This window comes from Anomaloglossus baeobatrachus, chromosome 2 (assembly GCF_048569485.1).
Source record: "Anomaloglossus baeobatrachus isolate aAnoBae1 chromosome 2, aAnoBae1.hap1, whole genome shotgun sequence".
NCBI classification, from domain to species: domain Eukaryota; kingdom Metazoa; phylum Chordata; class Amphibia; order Anura; family Aromobatidae; genus Anomaloglossus; species Anomaloglossus baeobatrachus.
In genome coordinates this window covers 622,153,359-622,171,092 of record NC_134354.1, presented here as the reverse complement: position 1 = coordinate 622,171,092, position 17,734 = coordinate 622,153,359, and the positions used below count along the sequence as shown (strand labels likewise).

The window sequence follows — 17,734 nt, the reverse complement described above, 5'->3', positions numbered from 1 at the left end:
CAGAGAGCAGGAGCCGGCACTGGCAGCTGAGAGCGGCGGACGCTGGTAACGAAGGTAAATATCAGGTAACCAAGGTAAGGGCTTCTTGGTTACCCGATGTTTACTGTGGTTACCAGCGTCCGCAGAAGCCGGCTCCTGCTACCTACACACGTAGCAGAGTACACATCGGGTAATTAATCCGATGTGTACTGTGGCTAGGTGTGCAGGGAGCCAGCGCTAAGCGGTGTGCGCTGGTAACCAAGGTAAATATCGGGTTGGATACCCAATATTTACCTTAGTTACCAAGCGCAGCATCGCTTCCACGTGGCGCTGGGGGCTGGTCATGGGTTGCTGGTGAGATCTGCCTGTGTGACAAGCTCACCAGCAACCCGTGTAGCGACGCTCCAGCGATCCCTGCCAGGTCAGGTTGCTGGTGGGATCGCTGGAGCGTCGCTTAGTGTGACATCTCACCAGCGACCTCCTAGCAACTTACCAGCGATCCCCATCAGGTAGTATCGTTGTTGGTATCGCTGGTAAGCTGTTTAGTGTGACTGGGCCTTAAGGTCCAGAAAGAGTGCCGCACTGATTAGCCAAAAGTGGGAATAGATACTGCGTATGTGGATGTAAAAGCCTGGTCCAAGAAGTGTGGACTGAATAGGGAAAAAAAAAAATATATTGTTCGGAATATTGATAACAGGACTTTTCCTGGTAGAGGAAAATAATCGTCTTACATTATTATCTTCACCAGGGGATAATAAGGAGGAGTGAAACTTATTTAAGTTTTGTCCCATGAATCCCACGGATGACGGGATTGAATCAATGCTGCTATGTGGAATTTCTTTATGGATTAATGAATAATTCTTTCCCTTGAATACTAGGATTAGGCTACTTTTACATCAGCATTTTTTTTTTAACTGCAGCACGAATGGATTTTTTGCCGCAAAGCCGGATCCTTTACAAATTCATTGTGATTTAAATGCATTTGCAATGGAATCGTGGCAATATGCGGTCACATTCAGTTGCGTGCGGCACACACTGGATCCGTTGCTTTGCGGTATTTTACCTTTTTTCAAAAACACTACTTGTAGCGTTTTTGTCCTCGGGCTAAAAACTGCATGTCAGTGGATCCGTTAGATTGCGGCAGTAGCTGCAATGTATTTCAATGGGCGCCGAATCCTGCAGTACCGGAAGTCGCTGGATCCTGATAGACAAAGCAGCCTGGCATGGTCAGTGCAGAAATCTCTCTCTCACACAGAAGACCAGGATCGTGAAGGGGTGAAAGGGAGTGATAAAGATGGAGTCCCTAAGTGTGTCTGTGTATTTATTTCTAATAAAGTATTATTTCTCAGTGTGATGTCTTTGTTTAACCCTTTATTGGAGATTCTTAATGGCCGGGTCAAACTCGGCCTGACATTAAAAATCTCGGGCTTAATACCAGCTGGGAAAACAAAGCTGGTATTGATCCCTTATTACACAGTGTGCCACCCGGCATATCAGAGCCGCTGGAAGAGTTGGATACAGCACCAGAAGATGGCGCTTCTATGAAGGCACCATTTTCTGGGGCGTCTGTGGACTGCAATTCGCAGCGGGTGGGAGGGGGGGGGCAGAAACCTTGTGCCACCCTGCGCTGTGGATTCCAATTCCCAGCTGCCTAGTTGTACCTGGCCGGAACAAAAATTGGGCGAAGCCCACGTCGGTTCTTTTTTAATTATTTCATGAAATAATTAAAAAAAAGGGCTTCCCTAAATTTTTGTTCCCAGCCGGGTACGAATAGGCAGCTGGGGGTTGGGGGCAGCCGTAACTGCCTACTGTACCTGGCTAGCATACAAAAATAGGGCGAAGCCCACGTCATTTTTTCTTTAGATTTTGGGCAAAAAAAAGGGCTTCCCTGGATTATCCATTGCCAGTGAAGGTAACACCAAGCAGTGGGGGTTAGCAGAAAGTAGCTGCTTGAGTTACCCTTAGCAACAGAAAATGTAACGGGAGCATTTTTTTTTATCCCTAACCCTAGGATTAGGGTTATGTTTTGTTTTGTTTTTTTAAATGAAGAAAAAAAATAAAATAGGCTTCGCCCATCGAGCACCCAAGCATTTTACTGCTCACACATCCCTACTCCTGACCACACAGCCGGCAGAACAAGTAATCAGATCAGCTGACTCCAGTGCCGGCCGATTACTTGTTCTGTGTCCCCCTGCATCCATCACAGCATGTGCGGGCTGTGAGATCAGGAGTTCAGCTAACTCCCGATCAGCAGACTCCAGTGCCAGTCAATAAATTCTGTGTCCCGCTGCATCCATCGCAGCAGCAATAAAAAGTAGAAGTAGAAGGATCCGGTAAAATAACAATTGCGGTTGCATGCGTTGAACATTCAATCCATAGGATCTGGTCATATGCGGCTTGCGGTTTTTTGCCTACAGGCAAAAAAACGCTGATGAGAAAGTAGCCTTAGAGAGATGTTACTATGCAGAACTTCTTCACGGATTAATTATTTAATCCCAAGGTGACCATATTCCCTATTGTCCGCTGCAAACTCTCTGATTTTCATGAGGCAGATGAAAATGAGCAATCGTCATAGAAACATGTAAGCGAAGAGACTAGGACATAACAAACAAAAGATAAAATGAGGGAAAAAAAAAAAATTAAAAACAGCAAATGACCCCCACCAATCCATACAAAACCCTCAGAATTCAGAGATACGACCCAAAACCCAAATTTTCATTTAAGCCCTTAGGGGTCAAAGTTCCAATTTGCTCTCAGTTTGGGTAAGCATTTTTCCAAAATTCCCATCACTTGGACCTATAACTACCTGATGAATCCTTTTTATGGTTAGTTCTCTAGTTACAGCCCTGATGGCATTTATAATGTCTAGGTATTGTTTTCAGAAGGGATATATCATGTCCTGGCTTTTACTAGATTTGCATAGGCTTTACACAAGACACAGGGGAAAAAAACCTTTGATGGTTGCTGATGCATTGCATTTCTTGGTTGAATGTGGCGCTTATTGGCTATGGACCAACAGATTTTGGGAATATCATGCTACAATAGAAGGTTTCGATGGAAGTACTTTTCTTAGAGCGAGATCTGTCATTGGGACGTTCCAATGTTTTCCAACAGTTGTTTTAAGCTCATTCCTTTGGGGGGGAATTCAAGGTGGTAATAAGTTGTGCTTGATTTTGTTGTGTTTATGTTATATTGACGTCCTTGTCCAAAGCGTAGATCATCTCTTTTTTACTTTGTGGCCCTTTTATACCCTTGTCTAATGAGTCTCCCGCTATATCCCCTTTCTTCGAATCTAAAAGCTAAATTCCTGGGATTATGGTTCAAATAATTGGTTTTTTGAACAAATCCTTTTCGCTCTATTGACCTACAGAAATTCCACATGTGGTTTATGGTGGGTTTGAGGACATGGAATCCAACAGAATTTGTGGTGGTCGGTTTTCTGAATATATCCATATAGATATCTTCATATTCAGAAACCAGAATCTGTATATCAAGGAAACCCACGTTCTTCCCAGTTTTGTATGAGAGTTTGATGTTTAGGTCATTGTTATTTAGTTTGGTGATTAATTTGTCAAATTATTTCTCTGACCCCTCCCAAATAAACCAAACATCATCAATAAAATGCATCTATTTTTGTACCTGTGTTACCTCTGGTAAGGTTACACCCTGAAAAACATCCCTCCCCCATGTGCAATGAAAAATGATAGCATAGGATGGAGTAAAGAATTCCCCTATAGCAGTGCCCTGTAATGGGAGGTAGACATTGCTGTTGAAAATGAAGATGTTCTCCTTGAGGACAAATTCCAGAAGGATCAGAAGCAATTGCACAATGCATCCATCTAAGTCACCGGTTTTAAGAATTCACGCTGTCTCTCTTCGACCATCTTTAGGCTTTATTGATGTAATCAAAGATTCAATGTCCGCTGTGACCATGATCAGCTTCTTTTCAAGGTGTATATGGTTTAATCTTTGTAGGGACACTGTGATATCCTGCATAAATGAAGGTAGAGTAGACACAAGGGGTTTGATGGAATGGTCTTCTGTAGCTGGGATAATTTTACATAAACCCCCAAATTGTCTGAAATTATTGATCTACCAGGGAGGGCAAGATTTTCATGAATTTTTGGAATTATAGAGTGGGAGGACGTGATGATTCTTAATGGATTCAAATAATTTTTTGGAATTATTCCCTTATCTCGGGCTTCTTCTAAAATGTCCTACATATACAATCATTTCCTTTCTTTGAACAAGATAATGAAGATCTATTACAGAAATGGAAGATGGAAACTACCACATGTTCAATGGAATTTATACAGATCGTTATTTACAACAACGTCCCATCCATGTACAAGAGAGATGAGGAATCGGAAACACTACAAAAATTAATAGACAGAGAAATTCGGATGGATCATCTGGATAAGCATCTTCCAGATATGGGGGAAAAAAATTCATGTTCTCATTTGTCAGTCATAAAAACCTAAAAAAATACCAACGTGATGTTATCGACTGAGTCCAAAAAGATTTTTTGCTGGCAAGAAAAAAAGTTTGCCCAGACATTCAGACCAAAGGAGCCCATCTAGAAGTCAGAATGTTATGCCTCATCCAATGATATAGATGAATTGGGGAACATATATCAAAGGACAAGAGCAAGAAATAAGGAAGCCAGAAAATATCCAGCCATATACAACAAGACTAAGGCCAACAAAAAAATGAGATCAATTAAAAAGGGAACCTGTCAGGTGCAATATGCACCCAGAACCACAAGCAGTTCTGGGTGCCTAATGCTAATCTCTGCCTAACTGTCCCAGCCTATAGTAGGATAGATAAAGGGATCTTTAGAAAAAGTATTTCTAAAGATCCTTTATAATATGCTCATGAGGCCAGGGACTAGTCGCAAGGGTGTGAGTTCCCTTGGCTAGTCGGCCCACATAGCATGTAAGCATGCCCCTATGGGTGTGCTAGCATGCTAATGAATGTGCAGCGTCAGAGGCATGGTCAATCTCACCGCTCTCTGCTGCCACCTCGCCAGATGCTTGACTTCGGCTCAGTGTGCACGATCCCAGAATTTAGGTCATGCGCACGGTGAAGCCGAAAGTCCGGGATCATGCACACTGAACCAAAGTCAAGTATTGGACGTGATGGCAGCAGAGAAGTGACCGCGACGATCTTCTGCCACTACACATTCATTAGCATGTTAGCACGCCCACAGGGGCATGTTTACATGCTAGGGAGGCCAACTAACCAAGGGAACTAATGCCCTTGCAACACTAGCTGCTGGCCTCATTAGCACATAACGAAGGATTTTTAGAAATACTTTTTCTAACGATACCTTAATCTATGCTACTATAGGCTGGGACGGTTAGGCTGGGATTAGCAATATACACCCAGAGCTGCTCGTGGTCCTGGGTGCATATTGCTCCTGACAGGTTCAACTGATCTACGTATATTCTTACTGATTAAGGCTATGTGCGCACGTTGTGTTTTTTCATGCGTTTACGCAGCATTTTAAACTGCAGAGTAAATGCGTGCGTTCTGTGTCCCCAGCAAAGTCTATGAGAAGTCAGCAAATTCCATGCGCACGTTGCATTTTTAAAAGCAGCGTTTTGGATACCAAATATTTGACAAAATCGATGTGTTTAAAACAGTAACATGTCACTTTTGTGCATTTTGGATGCTTTTCCCTCTTTGTCTGTGGGAGAGCACGCATTCAGAACGCATCCAAACTGCATTCAAAATGCATCTAAAACGCAGCGTTTTGGATGCTTTTTTAAACGCATATGCAGTGACAAAACACTGCAGTTTGTCAAGCCAGAACGCAGCGTGCGCACCTACCCTTACAACTCCTACAGGTTGTTCTAGAGGTCTTTTCTCCTTTCCAACATTTAGGCTTTGTGCGCACTAGAACTGTGAAGTTTCTCAAGAAAATTTCTTGAGAAACTTCTGGGAGTGGAAGATTTCCGGACCTCCGGAAAAAATCTGCACCAAATCCGCGGTAAATCCGCATGCGGATTTGCCGCAGATTAGCCGCGGATTATCCGCGATTTTCCCGCAGGTTGTTCCCTGCGGATTTTGCAGGCTGTACTGCCGAAATCCGCAGGGTACCTGCGGAAAAAAATTGACATGCTCATTTTCTCAAGAAATTTTCTCAAGAAATTCTTCTCAAGAAATTCTTCTCAAGGAAATTTCTTGAGAAAAATCCGCAGTGTGCGCACAGCTATTTTTTTTTTTTTTTACATAGGATTTGCTGGGAAATGTCTGCACAAAGATTGCAGACATTTCTCAAGAAATTTCCGCGGCAAATCCGCGGGTAAGACGCACTAGTGCGCACATAGCCTTAGACACATTCACAGCCGTAAAAGACATCCACCTCTTCGCCAGACAGCTGTTACTTCAGAAACTGCTTTATAAATCACACTCTGATTAAGTATTTTCAACTGAAGAAGAAATGGAAGCATTGGAGGCCCTAAAATCACTAGCAGATGAAAACGAACCCAATAAGGTTGGTACCCGTCCCCTTTCATTTATTCAATAAATCTAAAACCTTTCCAACCTTCAATATCCGCCCAGCAGAAGTCTTCACCAAGCTGGTCACTACTGAGCTGGACACTACTGAGCTGGTCACTACTGAGCTGGTCACTACTGAGCTGGTCACTCTGGATAATGTGTTAAAAACCACAGATAAGGGGGCACCTTAGTTGCATGGCCCACTCACCTGTATGAAAAACAAGCTTACAAACGATTGAATGACCAAACATGCTACACAAAACTACCTACAAATCCTTCTATACAATATCAAACTGAACTTTAAGGCATTTTGGAAGAAGTCCACAATAAGGAAATTATTACGTAAAAAGTTATTTGAATCCATCAAGAATCATCATGTCTTCCCACTCTGAATCTCATTCCAAAAATTCATAAAAATCCATCATACCCCCCCCCCCCCAGTAAACCAATAATTTCAGGCAATATGGGGTCTATGTGATATTATTTCAGCTACAATAGACCATTGCTTCAAACCCCTTGTGTCTACTCTACCTTCATTTATGCAGGATATCATAGCGGCCCTACAAGGATTAATCCATATACACCTTGAAAAAAACATGATCATGGTAACAGCGGACATTGACTCTTTGAAAACATCAAAAAGTCCTGAAGATGGTCTAAGAGAGACAACATGGATTCTCAAAACCGGTGACTTAGATTGATCCATTGTGGAATTGCTCCTGATCCAACTGGAATTTGTCCTCAAGGATAAAATCTTCATTTTCAACAGAAACATGTACCTCCAATTACAGGGCACAGCTATGGGGAAAGCCTATGCTCCCTCCTATGCTAACCTTTTTCTGAGCGCATAGGAGCGGGACGTTTTTCAGGGTGTCTCCCTACAAGAGATAGTACAAGTACATAAATAGATGCGCTATATCGATGAGGTTTGGTTTATTTGGGAGGGGGCAGAGGAAGAAGTTGACAAATTAATGACCAAATAAAATAACAATGACTTGGACATCAAGCTCGCATACAAGAGTGGGAAGAACGTGGATTTCCTTAACTTACAGATGCAGTTATCCAAAAATGGAAAGATCAATATGGATATAATCCAAACACTAAACTATATGGAGAGAAGGTATGCACACCAGTGACTATGTGAGGGGAATATGTGAAAAGCAGAAACTGATGTGTGAATACTGACATGAAAAATCCAATAGCTATATGTAAGAATGAAAATATGAAAAATGGAATCTGCATTACTGCCATGAACATATGAATAGAGAGAAATGTAGCTATTGAATTGCTCAAAGAAACAGAGCCCCAACACTACGCCAAAGTATTTCTCTACGTTGAGGTCCCTAGCTAGTGTGTGTAATGCAGATTTCATTTTCATACTTTCACTTTTACATATAGCTATTGGATTTTTCGTGTCAGTATTCACACAGCAGTTTCTGCTATTTCATATATTCCCCTTACATTGTCACTGGTGTGCATACCTTCTCTCCATATAGTGTAGATTTTTTAGGTCTTTGCACCCAGTTCAGACTCAGAATTGGTGTTCCAGACGTTATTTCTTAATTGATTTGTAGTTTTTCGTTTGTGAACCCGGCCCCACCACACATATTGCCAGTCCACATTATACGCATATATAGCCTGGGTCTCAGCTTCCCATACACGGTAAGTTTTTTAACTGCATGAGAGGACACACACAAGCTAGGGACCCCAACGTAGAGAAATACTTTGGCGTAGTGTTGGGGCTCTGTTGCATTTATCAATTCAATAGCTAAATTTCTCTTTATTCATATGTTCATGGCAGTAATGCAGATTCCATTTTTCATATTTTCACTCTTACATATAGCTATTGGATTTTTCATGTCAGTATTCACACAGCAGTTTCTGCTTTTCATATATTCCCATTACATAGTCACTGGTGTGCATACCTTATCTCCATATAATAATCCCAACACCGACCATCACAATCTCTCTGTTGGATGCCACGTCCTCAAACCCACTATCAATTATATGTGGAATTCATATGGTTCAATGCTCACAAGACCAATTATTTGAATCACAATCCAGAGCCTGAAAATTTAAGAAAGGGGATATAGCCGCAGCCATTAGACGCGGGTAAAAAAAGAGATTATCTACTCTTTGGACAAGGACTTCAATATAACGTAAACACAAGCACACCTTATTACCACCTTTAAATCCCAATGGAATGAGCTTAAACAATTGTTGGAAAACATTGAATCATCCTTATGACAGATCCTGCTCTAAGAAATATACTTCCATCGACACCTTCTATTATAGCACAATGTTCCCAAAATCTTTGTGATCTGTTGGTCAGTAGCCAATACACGCCACCTTCAACCAAGAAATATAATGCATCATAAAAGTGGTTTTTCCCTGTGGCTTGTGTAAAACCTATGAAAATCTAGTAATAGCCAAGACTAGTAATAGCCATGGTTTCAAAGCATTTGAAGTAAGAAAGCTCCTGAGTTACCCCTGTAAAGGCGTGATATGTCACTGTGAATGCACCCATGTAAAAGTAAATGTGGGACTTACCACTCAGGAGTTGTAGGTGTGTGTCAGGGAACACAGACATTGATCATGCCAAAACATGAGATATCCCTTCTGAAAACAATACATAGACATTATAAACTCCATCATGGCTGCAAGTCTGGAGACCTAACCATAGAAAGGATTGATCAGATAGTGCTGGGCCCAGGGGTGGGAGTTTGGGCAAAATTCTTGACCAAACTGAGAACAAATGGATCTACAGACTTGGAACTTTGAGCCCTGAAAGCTTAAAACAGAAATTTATACTCTGGGTCTTATCTATGACTTTCAAGGTTTATGGGTGGGAGGGGGTCATTTGCTGTTGTAATATTTGTACCACGGTATCTTCTGTTTGTTACCTCCTAGACTCTTCCCTTACATCTTTCTATGATGATTTATAATTTCTATCTATCTGATGAAAGTCGGAGTTTGCAGAGGACATTAAGGAATATGGTCACCTCGGGGATAGATCATCCAGCCATGAAGACGCTCCGCATTGTAACCTCTATGTAATCCTGGTATTTATAGGAAAGAATTACTCATCAATCCATAAAGGAGTTCCCCATAGCAGCATTGATAGAAAAGATGGAACTTTTTTTTTCCCCTGAAATACAGAGGAAATGTGTCATCTAACTTTATGCCTTTTAGAGATCATTTCATTTTCAACTTGCTTATCTGTTCATAGTAATTTTGACCGGGGGGCACAAACTTTTGCATGCCACTGTACCACAGGCTTCAATACAGGAAGGATGTGACTGCGACTTGTCTACCATCATTTGGGTGTTTTTTTCCATAGCTTTGAAATAATCATATGCCAGCAAGTGGCAGGTAACATGCTCGGGGGGGGGCGGCAGGTGACATGCTCGGGGGGGGCGGCAGGTGACATGCTCGGGGGGGGCGGCAGGTGACATGCTCGGGGGGGGCGGCAGGTGACATGCTCGGGGGGGGCGGCAGGTGACATGCTCGGGGGGGCGGCAGGTGACATGCTCGGGGGGGGCGGCAGGTGACATGCTCGGGGGAGGCGGCAGGTGACATGCTCGGGGGGGGCGGCAGGTGACATGCTCGGGGGGGGCGGCAGGTGACATGCTCGGGGGGGGGCGGCAGGTGACATGCTCGGGGGGGGCGGCAGGTGACATGCTCGGGGGGGGCGGCAGGTGACATGCTCGGGGGGGGCGGCAGGTGACATGCTCGGGGGGGGCGGCAGGTGACATGCTCGGGGGGGGCGGCAAGTGACATGCTCGGGGGGGGCGGCAGGTGACATGCTCGGGGGGGGCGGCAGGTGACATGCTCGGGGGGGGCGGCAGGTGACATGCTCGGGGGGGGCGGCAGGTGACATGCTCGGGGGGGGGCGGCAGGTGACATGCTCGGGGGGGGCGGCAGGTGACATGCTCGGGGGGGGCGGCAGGTGACATGCTCGGGGGGGGGCCGGTGACATGCTCGGGGGGGGGCCGGTGACATGCTCGGGGGGGGGCCGGTGACATGCTCGGGGGGGGGCCGGTGACATGCTCGGGGGGGGGCCGGTGACATGCTCGGGGGGGGGGCCGGTGACATGCTCGGGGGGGGGCGGTGACATGCTCGGGGGGGGGGGGCGGTGACATGCTCGGAGGGGGGGCAGCAGGTGACATGCTCGGAGGGGGGGCAGCAGGTGACATGCTCGGAGGGGGGGCAGCAGGTGACATGCTCGGAGGGGGGGCAGCAGGTGACATGCTCGGAGGGGGGCAGCAGGTGACATGCTCGGGGGGGGGGCAGCAGGTGACATGCTCGGGGGGGGGGGCAGCAGGTGACATGCTCGGGGGGGGCAGCAGGTGACATGCTCGGGGGGGGGCAGCAGGTGACATGCTCGGGGGGGGGCAGCAGGTGACATGCTCGGGGGGGGCAGCAGGTGACATGCTCGGGGGGGGGCAGCAGGTGACATGCTCGGGGGGGGGCAGCAGGTGACATGCTCGGGGGGGGGCAGCAGGTGACATGCTCGGGGGGGGGCAGCAGGTGACATGCTCGGGGGGGGGCAGCAGGTGACATGCTCGGGGGGGGGGCAGCAGGTGACATGCTCGGGGGGGGGGCAGCAGGTGACATGCTCGGGGGGGGGCAGCAGGTGACATGCTCGGGGGGGGCAGCAGGTGACATGCTCGGGGGGGGGCAGCAGGTGACATGCTCGGGGGGGGGGGCGGCAGGTGACATGCTCGGGGGGGGGGGGCGGCAGGTGACATGCTCGGGGGGGGGGGGGGGCGGCAGGTGACATGCTCGGGGGGGGGCGCCAGGTGACATGCTCGGGGGGGGGGGGGCAGGTGACACCCGACACTGCAGCCCCCGCCGGAGGTCTGACCGCAGGACCCTGATCAGCCCCATTCACACAGGACATGGAATGAGCGGTAATGACAGAAGACACAGGGACTGTGCTCAGGAAGGCTGGGCAAGACGAGGTGCACGCTGGGACATGTGGTGCCCGGGGTGACAGCCTACAGTACACAGGCTACAAGGCATTACAGTGGCAGCTCTGGGGCCAGGGGTTGGGCTCTCACCAGGATCCTCTTAAAGATGTTGTTCTCCTTGGGGGGGAGGGTGACAACCGGCATGATGGCTCCGAGCTCCGCCCGCCCCTCTCGGGGGTCTCCAGGAAGAATCCCCCTCTGTCCGAGGCCGCACTAGAAGTCGACTAAAATGCGCATGCGCACTCTGCGACTGCCGATGATTCCGGGCGGCGCACACTAGTGACGTGTCCTGCTCTCCGCATGTCACCACGTGCTGTAACCGAGCTATAACCTGAGATTTCTCCTGGCCACCCGCTGTTAGCGGAGACTACGTCTGCACATATAGATTCGCAGCTCTCACTCAGTCATACAGCGATGTGAATAAGTGCGCGCACTGGTGATTGACATTTCTCGGCTTCCGTAGTGAGTGGCTTCCGTCCCTGTGAATTGTGGGATTTGTAGTCTTTAGTTCCGTGACCTCAGCCTTTGCCGGTGAACTGTGGACGATGTGAGCCGGCAGCACAGGTGAGGAGGACGCATGCTCGGTATGATAGTGGCAGGCAGGCCGGTGTATATCCGTGTTAAGGCTACTATCCCGGGGCTGCTGCCCGCAGTGGGTGAGCACTGACAGTGCAGCATCTCATCCCTTCTGGCATTTGTATCACTTTAGCCCCAGTCACGTGGTGACCTCTTGACAAGGCTTTTCTTCCTATATTCCATACAGAAATGCACCTGATGTTAGGCTAGGTTCACACTTCTGTTAATTTGTATCAGTCACAATCCGCTGCTCTGGTAAACAATGGAATCCGTTTGGCGGATTCCGTTGTTCCCATAGACTTGTATGAGCGGCGGATTGTGACTGATGATGCTGCGTTGCATCCTCCGCCCGACTCATGGAACGACTGACCGCGGGGCGGAAGGAACGCAGCTTGTAACGTTTTTTGAGCAGCGCAATCCGTAGGATTTCGCTGCTCATGCTCTCTCTGGCTCCCTGCACACGTAACCAGGATACACATCGGGTTACCAAGCAATGCGCTTTGCCTAGTTACCCGATATTTACCCTGATGACGTGTGCAAGGAGCCCGACGCTTCCCCGCTCGGCTCCGCCCCCTCCCGCTCTCCGCATGTATACACACACACCTGTCCCCAGCCATGCAGACTGTGGCACTGACTTCCTCAGCGCCACGGCCCTGCTCGGCTCCACCCACCTCGCACTCCGCCCCCCGCACACAACGGAGTCCGACAATGAATTCTGTTCTTTGTCATCCGTTGTACAACGCATCAGTCACATGCATCAAGCAACGCATGTGACTGATGCAAAACTTATTGTTCAATAAGGCTAGGTTCACATTAGCGTTGTTTTAAATCCGTCAGGTCCGTCAGCAACGGATCAGTCGTTTTTTAGATGTCAACTGACGCAACGGATGTGTTTTTCACAGGATTCCTTTCACACTGTTAATGATTGTTGTACGTATACCCTTTCACTTGTAAAGCACCATGGAATAAATGGCGCCATAATAATAAGTAATAATAATAATAATAATCCGTCGCGTCAGTTACATCCGCTGTGCGTCCGTTTTTTTTGACGGATCAGTCATAATCCGTTTGTGTGTGGGACAGCCCAGTGGGTGTGCCAAACATCCTGGGCATGCTCAGTAGAGCATGACGGAATCCAGCGCTGGATTCCGTCGTAAGACGGATTATGACAGAATCCAGCACCATAGACAAACATTACAAGCTTGACGGATTGCGACAGATTCCTGCGCGGTGCGTTAATTTTGACAGCCCGAAAAACGTTACATTCTGCGTTATTTCCGCCCGGCGGTCAGTCCAAAAACGACAGACCGCTGTGCAGCGGATGCAACGCAAGGTCATCAGTCGCAATCCGCCACTAATACAAGTCCGCTAAACGGATTGCGTTGTTTACCAGAGCCGCGGATTGTGACTGATACAATTTAATGGATATGTGAACCTAGCCTAAAACATTTGATAAAATAAAAATATGTTTGATCTTTTTCTCTTGTACATCTGACAGCAATGCCCCAATGAAGCGCCTGTGTGTCCTGTCCTGGAGGGGCCGTGTGTGTGGCCCCCGTCTGTGCATCCTGTCCTTCTGGAGGGGCCGTGTGTGTGGCCCCCACACGTGGAGCCCTGATTCTGCACGGTCCGGACTGCGGCAGGCGCTCTGTGTCGGATCACAGCCCAGCACGTTTCCAGCTTTCAGCCTTTCTGGACTTCAGTCGAGACGATCCTGTTCTCATGGCTTCGGTGCGTTATGGAAAAACCCGACATTACAAAACTACCTGCAGTCACTGATGGCGGAGCACAGGGAGCTAGGACAGACATTACAGCTTACCTTAAAAGAAGAGGAGCGCAGAGGTTACACCCAGCGGCATACGGAGCTGTCCGCCATCACTGCCCTGCTTCACAATGTACACGAAGCAGAAAGTGAAGTCCGAGAGTTGGAAGCCATGTTTGCTGGTAAGTTTACATACATTGGAGAGGAGGACTCAGAGCGCAAAAAAGGGTCTTATCTGTGAGGTACGGTGAGCCTAGAATTTATGGTTTGCTCACCTGGGGGGGTTGTGTCAGACACTGCTGCAGCCCCACTATTGAGGATACTTTGTGATAGCCAGTAGGACTGGAAAGGGTTAATTGCTGCGCTGGTGTGCCATAAAGATCGGCGCTTTATCTTCAAGATGTGACTTTATTCTATGCGTTTCGGAGATACCCTCCTTCCTCAGGATCATCACATTTATTAATGTGATGAACCTGATGAAGGAAAGAAACTCTGAAACGTATAGAATATAGTCACATCTTGAAGATAAAGCACTGATCTTTATGGCACACCAGCGCAGAGATGAACCCTTTTTACTTCTACCGGGTAAGTTTACATAGACAGGCTCATCCATTTATCTTTATGATGTGTACTATATTGCACATAGTACATTAGTTTATGGTACATTTTGCTTCTCTGAAATTGTAGCGCTAGGATAGTAATGAACGTTTCCTTACAAAATACAAGTATCCATTGTGGAAGAGGTTCTCAGCTCAGGATCCCCATCATAGAGCAAGAAAGCACTGGACCCCACTGATTCACTATTTGTGCTTCAAGGGAACCTGTCAGGTGCAATATGCACCCAGAACCACGGCCAGTTCTAGGTGCATACTGCTAATCCCTGCCTAACTGGCCCTGTATACACTAGCATAGATAAAGGGATCTTTCGAAAAAGTATTTCTAAAGATCTTTTATCTTATGCTAATGAGCACGGGGACTAGTCCCAAGGGCAATTTCTTCCCTTAGCTAGTCGGCTCACATAGCGTGGAAGCACGCCCATATGGACGTACTAACATGCTAATGATACGCAACGACGACGCACATACCTCACTGTTTATGGCGGCCGGCAGAGGATGGATGCGCAGTGCGCATGAACCGGAGTACCCTAGGCTCCCAATCATGTGCACCAAACTGATGCCGGGTGTTAGATTTCCAGCTTCAGTGAGGTATAGTGTGCATGACTAGAAGTGCTGAGGACTCTGGATCGTGCCCAGTGCACATCCGCCGGCCGCCATGAACAGTGAGGTATGTGCGGTGTCGCTGCGTATTTATTAGCATGTTGGCACACCCACAGGGACAAGCTACCATGCTATGTGGCCCGACTAGCTAAGGGGAGAAATGCCCTTGGGACTAGTCCCCGCACTCATTAACATGAGATAAAAGATCTTTAGAAATACTTTTTCTAAAGATCTCTTTATCTATGCTAGTGTACACAGGGACGGTTAGGCAGGAATTAGCAATATGCGCCCAGAACTGCTCGTGGTCCTGGGTGCATATTGGACCTGACAGGTTCCCTTTAATGAGATTAGCCATCCACACAGTATTAGGCTATGTTCACACAGGGCATCTTTTGGTGCGTTTTTGAGGTCACAAAGATGCACCTAAATGCATGCATTTTCTTTCCCCAGCAAAGTCTGAGTTTTCTATTTTGCTGTCCGCACTGGGCATCTTTTTTTGGCTGCGTGTAAGATGCAGCATGTCAATTCTTTTTGCATTTTTCCAGTGTTTTTGAGCCCTTCCAGTCAATAGATTTGGCTTAAAAAACACATTGGGCAAAACGCGGCAAAAATGCATGTGTTTTTTGCCGCCGGTGCGGGGGTTTTTTTTGGGCCCAAAAACGCTGCATCTTAAGATGCACTGTGTGAACATAGCCTTATGCTTTGTGCCTGACAGCCTCCCTCCTGCTTGTCTTCAGGGAAAGAGTCTGTTTGCCAAAGAGAAGACATGAAACAAATCTTAAGTGTTTTAAGGCTGATCGCTTTGCTTTATAAACCTTACATTTCAGGAAAACAATAACCGTTTTCTTTCATACAGACATAAAGTCCAAGGAGGAGGAAGAATTACTGCGGGAAGAAAAGGATTCCATGATCCAAAACATTACAAATATGCAGGAAAAGGTGTGAAAATGTATTACTTTTTTTATTTTTATATATATATATATATATATATATATATATATATATATATATATATCACACAAATGTAAGGATTTTTCTTGGACTTAATGGGGAATCTATCAATGCTTATGACTGTTTAAAGAGATTTTGCCACCTAATCGGAGAGCAGCATAATATAGGGGCAGAGACCCTGATTCCAGCGATGTTACTTACTGGCCTGCTTAGTGTAGTTTTGATAAAATCACTATTTATCAAGCAGGAGACAGTTAAGAGATGGTTTGGATGTTCTAATTTCGATATCCAAAAATGTTACCGGGGATACCACAATTTACCAGAAACCTACATCAACAAATGTACTCAGATGGGATATCCACCATCCATTTTCCCTTAGGAAAGGTATTCCTAAAGGCCACTTCACACATAACGAGATCGCTAACGACATCATTGCTACGTCACAGTTTCTGTGACGAAACAATGACTTCACCAGCGATCTCGTTATGTTTGACACGTACCAACGATCCGCCCCCTGCTGCGAGATCGTTGGTCGTTGCTGAATGTCCTGGGCCATTTTTGGCTCGTTGGAGTCCTGCTGGGCAGGATGGATCTGTATGTTTGACACCTACCAACGATCTCGTTAACGACCTAGATGAGAGCTTAAAGTGTGACATGTAGGCGTGTAGTTGCATCACCTTTTCCGCGCCCCCTCTGCACCGATCGGTTGGAGCTGAGAACAATAAGCAAACACTCGGAAACGAAAGAGGGATGAATGAATCCGGGTGCAGATGCAGCTTCGATCTGAAAAGCAAGCAACCGGGAAAAAAGTACGAATGAATCCGGGTGGAGTCGCAGGTTCTATCCTCAAAGCAAGGCTCAAAAAGAGACAAAGGATGCAGCGATAAAAAGTTGCCTTTTAGACTGGCCGCCTAATCAGAACGCAGTATTGGCCACCAAGCGGAGCTGAGGAGTGTGGAAAAGGCGACGCATATGCACGCCTACGTGGCTTACAGCGTCAAACACTACGCCCCTATTTGAGGTCGGAATCGTTACATAGCTGCTATGTGACGTGGTCCCAACGACCAACGAGATCGTTATACAGGTCGCTGCATCATTACTAAAGTTGTTGGGAAAATGACTGTGTGACATCTCACCAACGATTTAACAATGATCCGGAAACTGTGACGTAGTAACAATCTCGTTAACTATCTCGTTATATGTGACTGGACCTTAAGGACAATATTTGCGGTTAATACAGAATTGCATTGACCAAATTGACTTTGTGGAAAAAGCTAGAGATCTTAGGAACAGATTCCTCTTGAGGGGTATCCAGACCGAGTCATGAGAGAAGCCTACCATTACTCCCTGAAATAAAAAAGAGAAGGACTTTTGATACCCTGTCAAAAAACTAGGGAAATAATGCAAATATCTGTCTAATTTTCACATTTGACAATAGGCCACCACAAGTCAGAGTTGTCCTAAAAAAACCACTGGGAGATCCTTATAATGAATGAAGACATCCGTGATCACATAGGGATAGTACCCTTGATCACCTGCTGCAAAAATAGTTCCATTGGGGATCAATTGGTATGGACCCATGACATATCACCCCTATCGGCAAGCACATGGCTTCTCTCCAGGCCTGGAGGTTGCTTTAAATGTGACAAATGTGTGGCCTGCTCTTAGGTCAAAGCCGGTAAATGTTTCTACAGTGAAATAACAGGGGAATCATTTAAGATCAGAGAGATCATTAATTACAAGAGCATTGTTTATAAAGCTACTTGCTCTTT

At 46.5% G+C, this 17,734-nt stretch overlaps 2 protein-coding genes across 3 annotated transcripts in view; one reads left to right on the top strand and one right to left on the bottom strand.

The window, feature by feature from the left end:
• NAA16 (N-alpha-acetyltransferase 16, NatA auxiliary subunit) overlaps window positions 1–11,707 on the bottom strand; it is a 116,929-nt gene extending 105,222 nt beyond the window's left edge. The window contains exon 1 of the mRNA XM_075336853.1: window positions 11,547–11,707. Coding sequence (XP_075192968.1) covers window positions 11,547–11,600 — 54 coding nt within the window. The 5' untranslated portion in view covers window positions 11,601–11,707. The remainder of the gene's footprint in view (window positions 1–11,546) is intronic.
• Window positions 11,708–11,773: 66 nt separating this feature from the next.
• Window positions 11,774–17,734, top strand: part of MTRF1 (mitochondrial translation release factor 1) — a 34,106-nt gene continuing 28,145 nt past the window's right edge. The window contains exons 1-3 of one of the 2 annotated variants that reach the window (XM_075336854.1): window positions 11,774–12,020; window positions 13,531–13,976; window positions 15,868–15,950. In XM_075336854.1, the coding sequence (XP_075192969.1) occupies window positions 13,541–13,976; window positions 15,868–15,950 (519 nt within the window). In that variant the 5' untranslated portion in view covers window positions 11,774–12,020; window positions 13,531–13,540. Of the gene's footprint in view, window positions 12,041–13,530; window positions 13,977–15,867; window positions 15,951–17,734 lie in introns of both variants that reach the window. The other variant, XM_075336855.1, reaches the window with a different exon arrangement.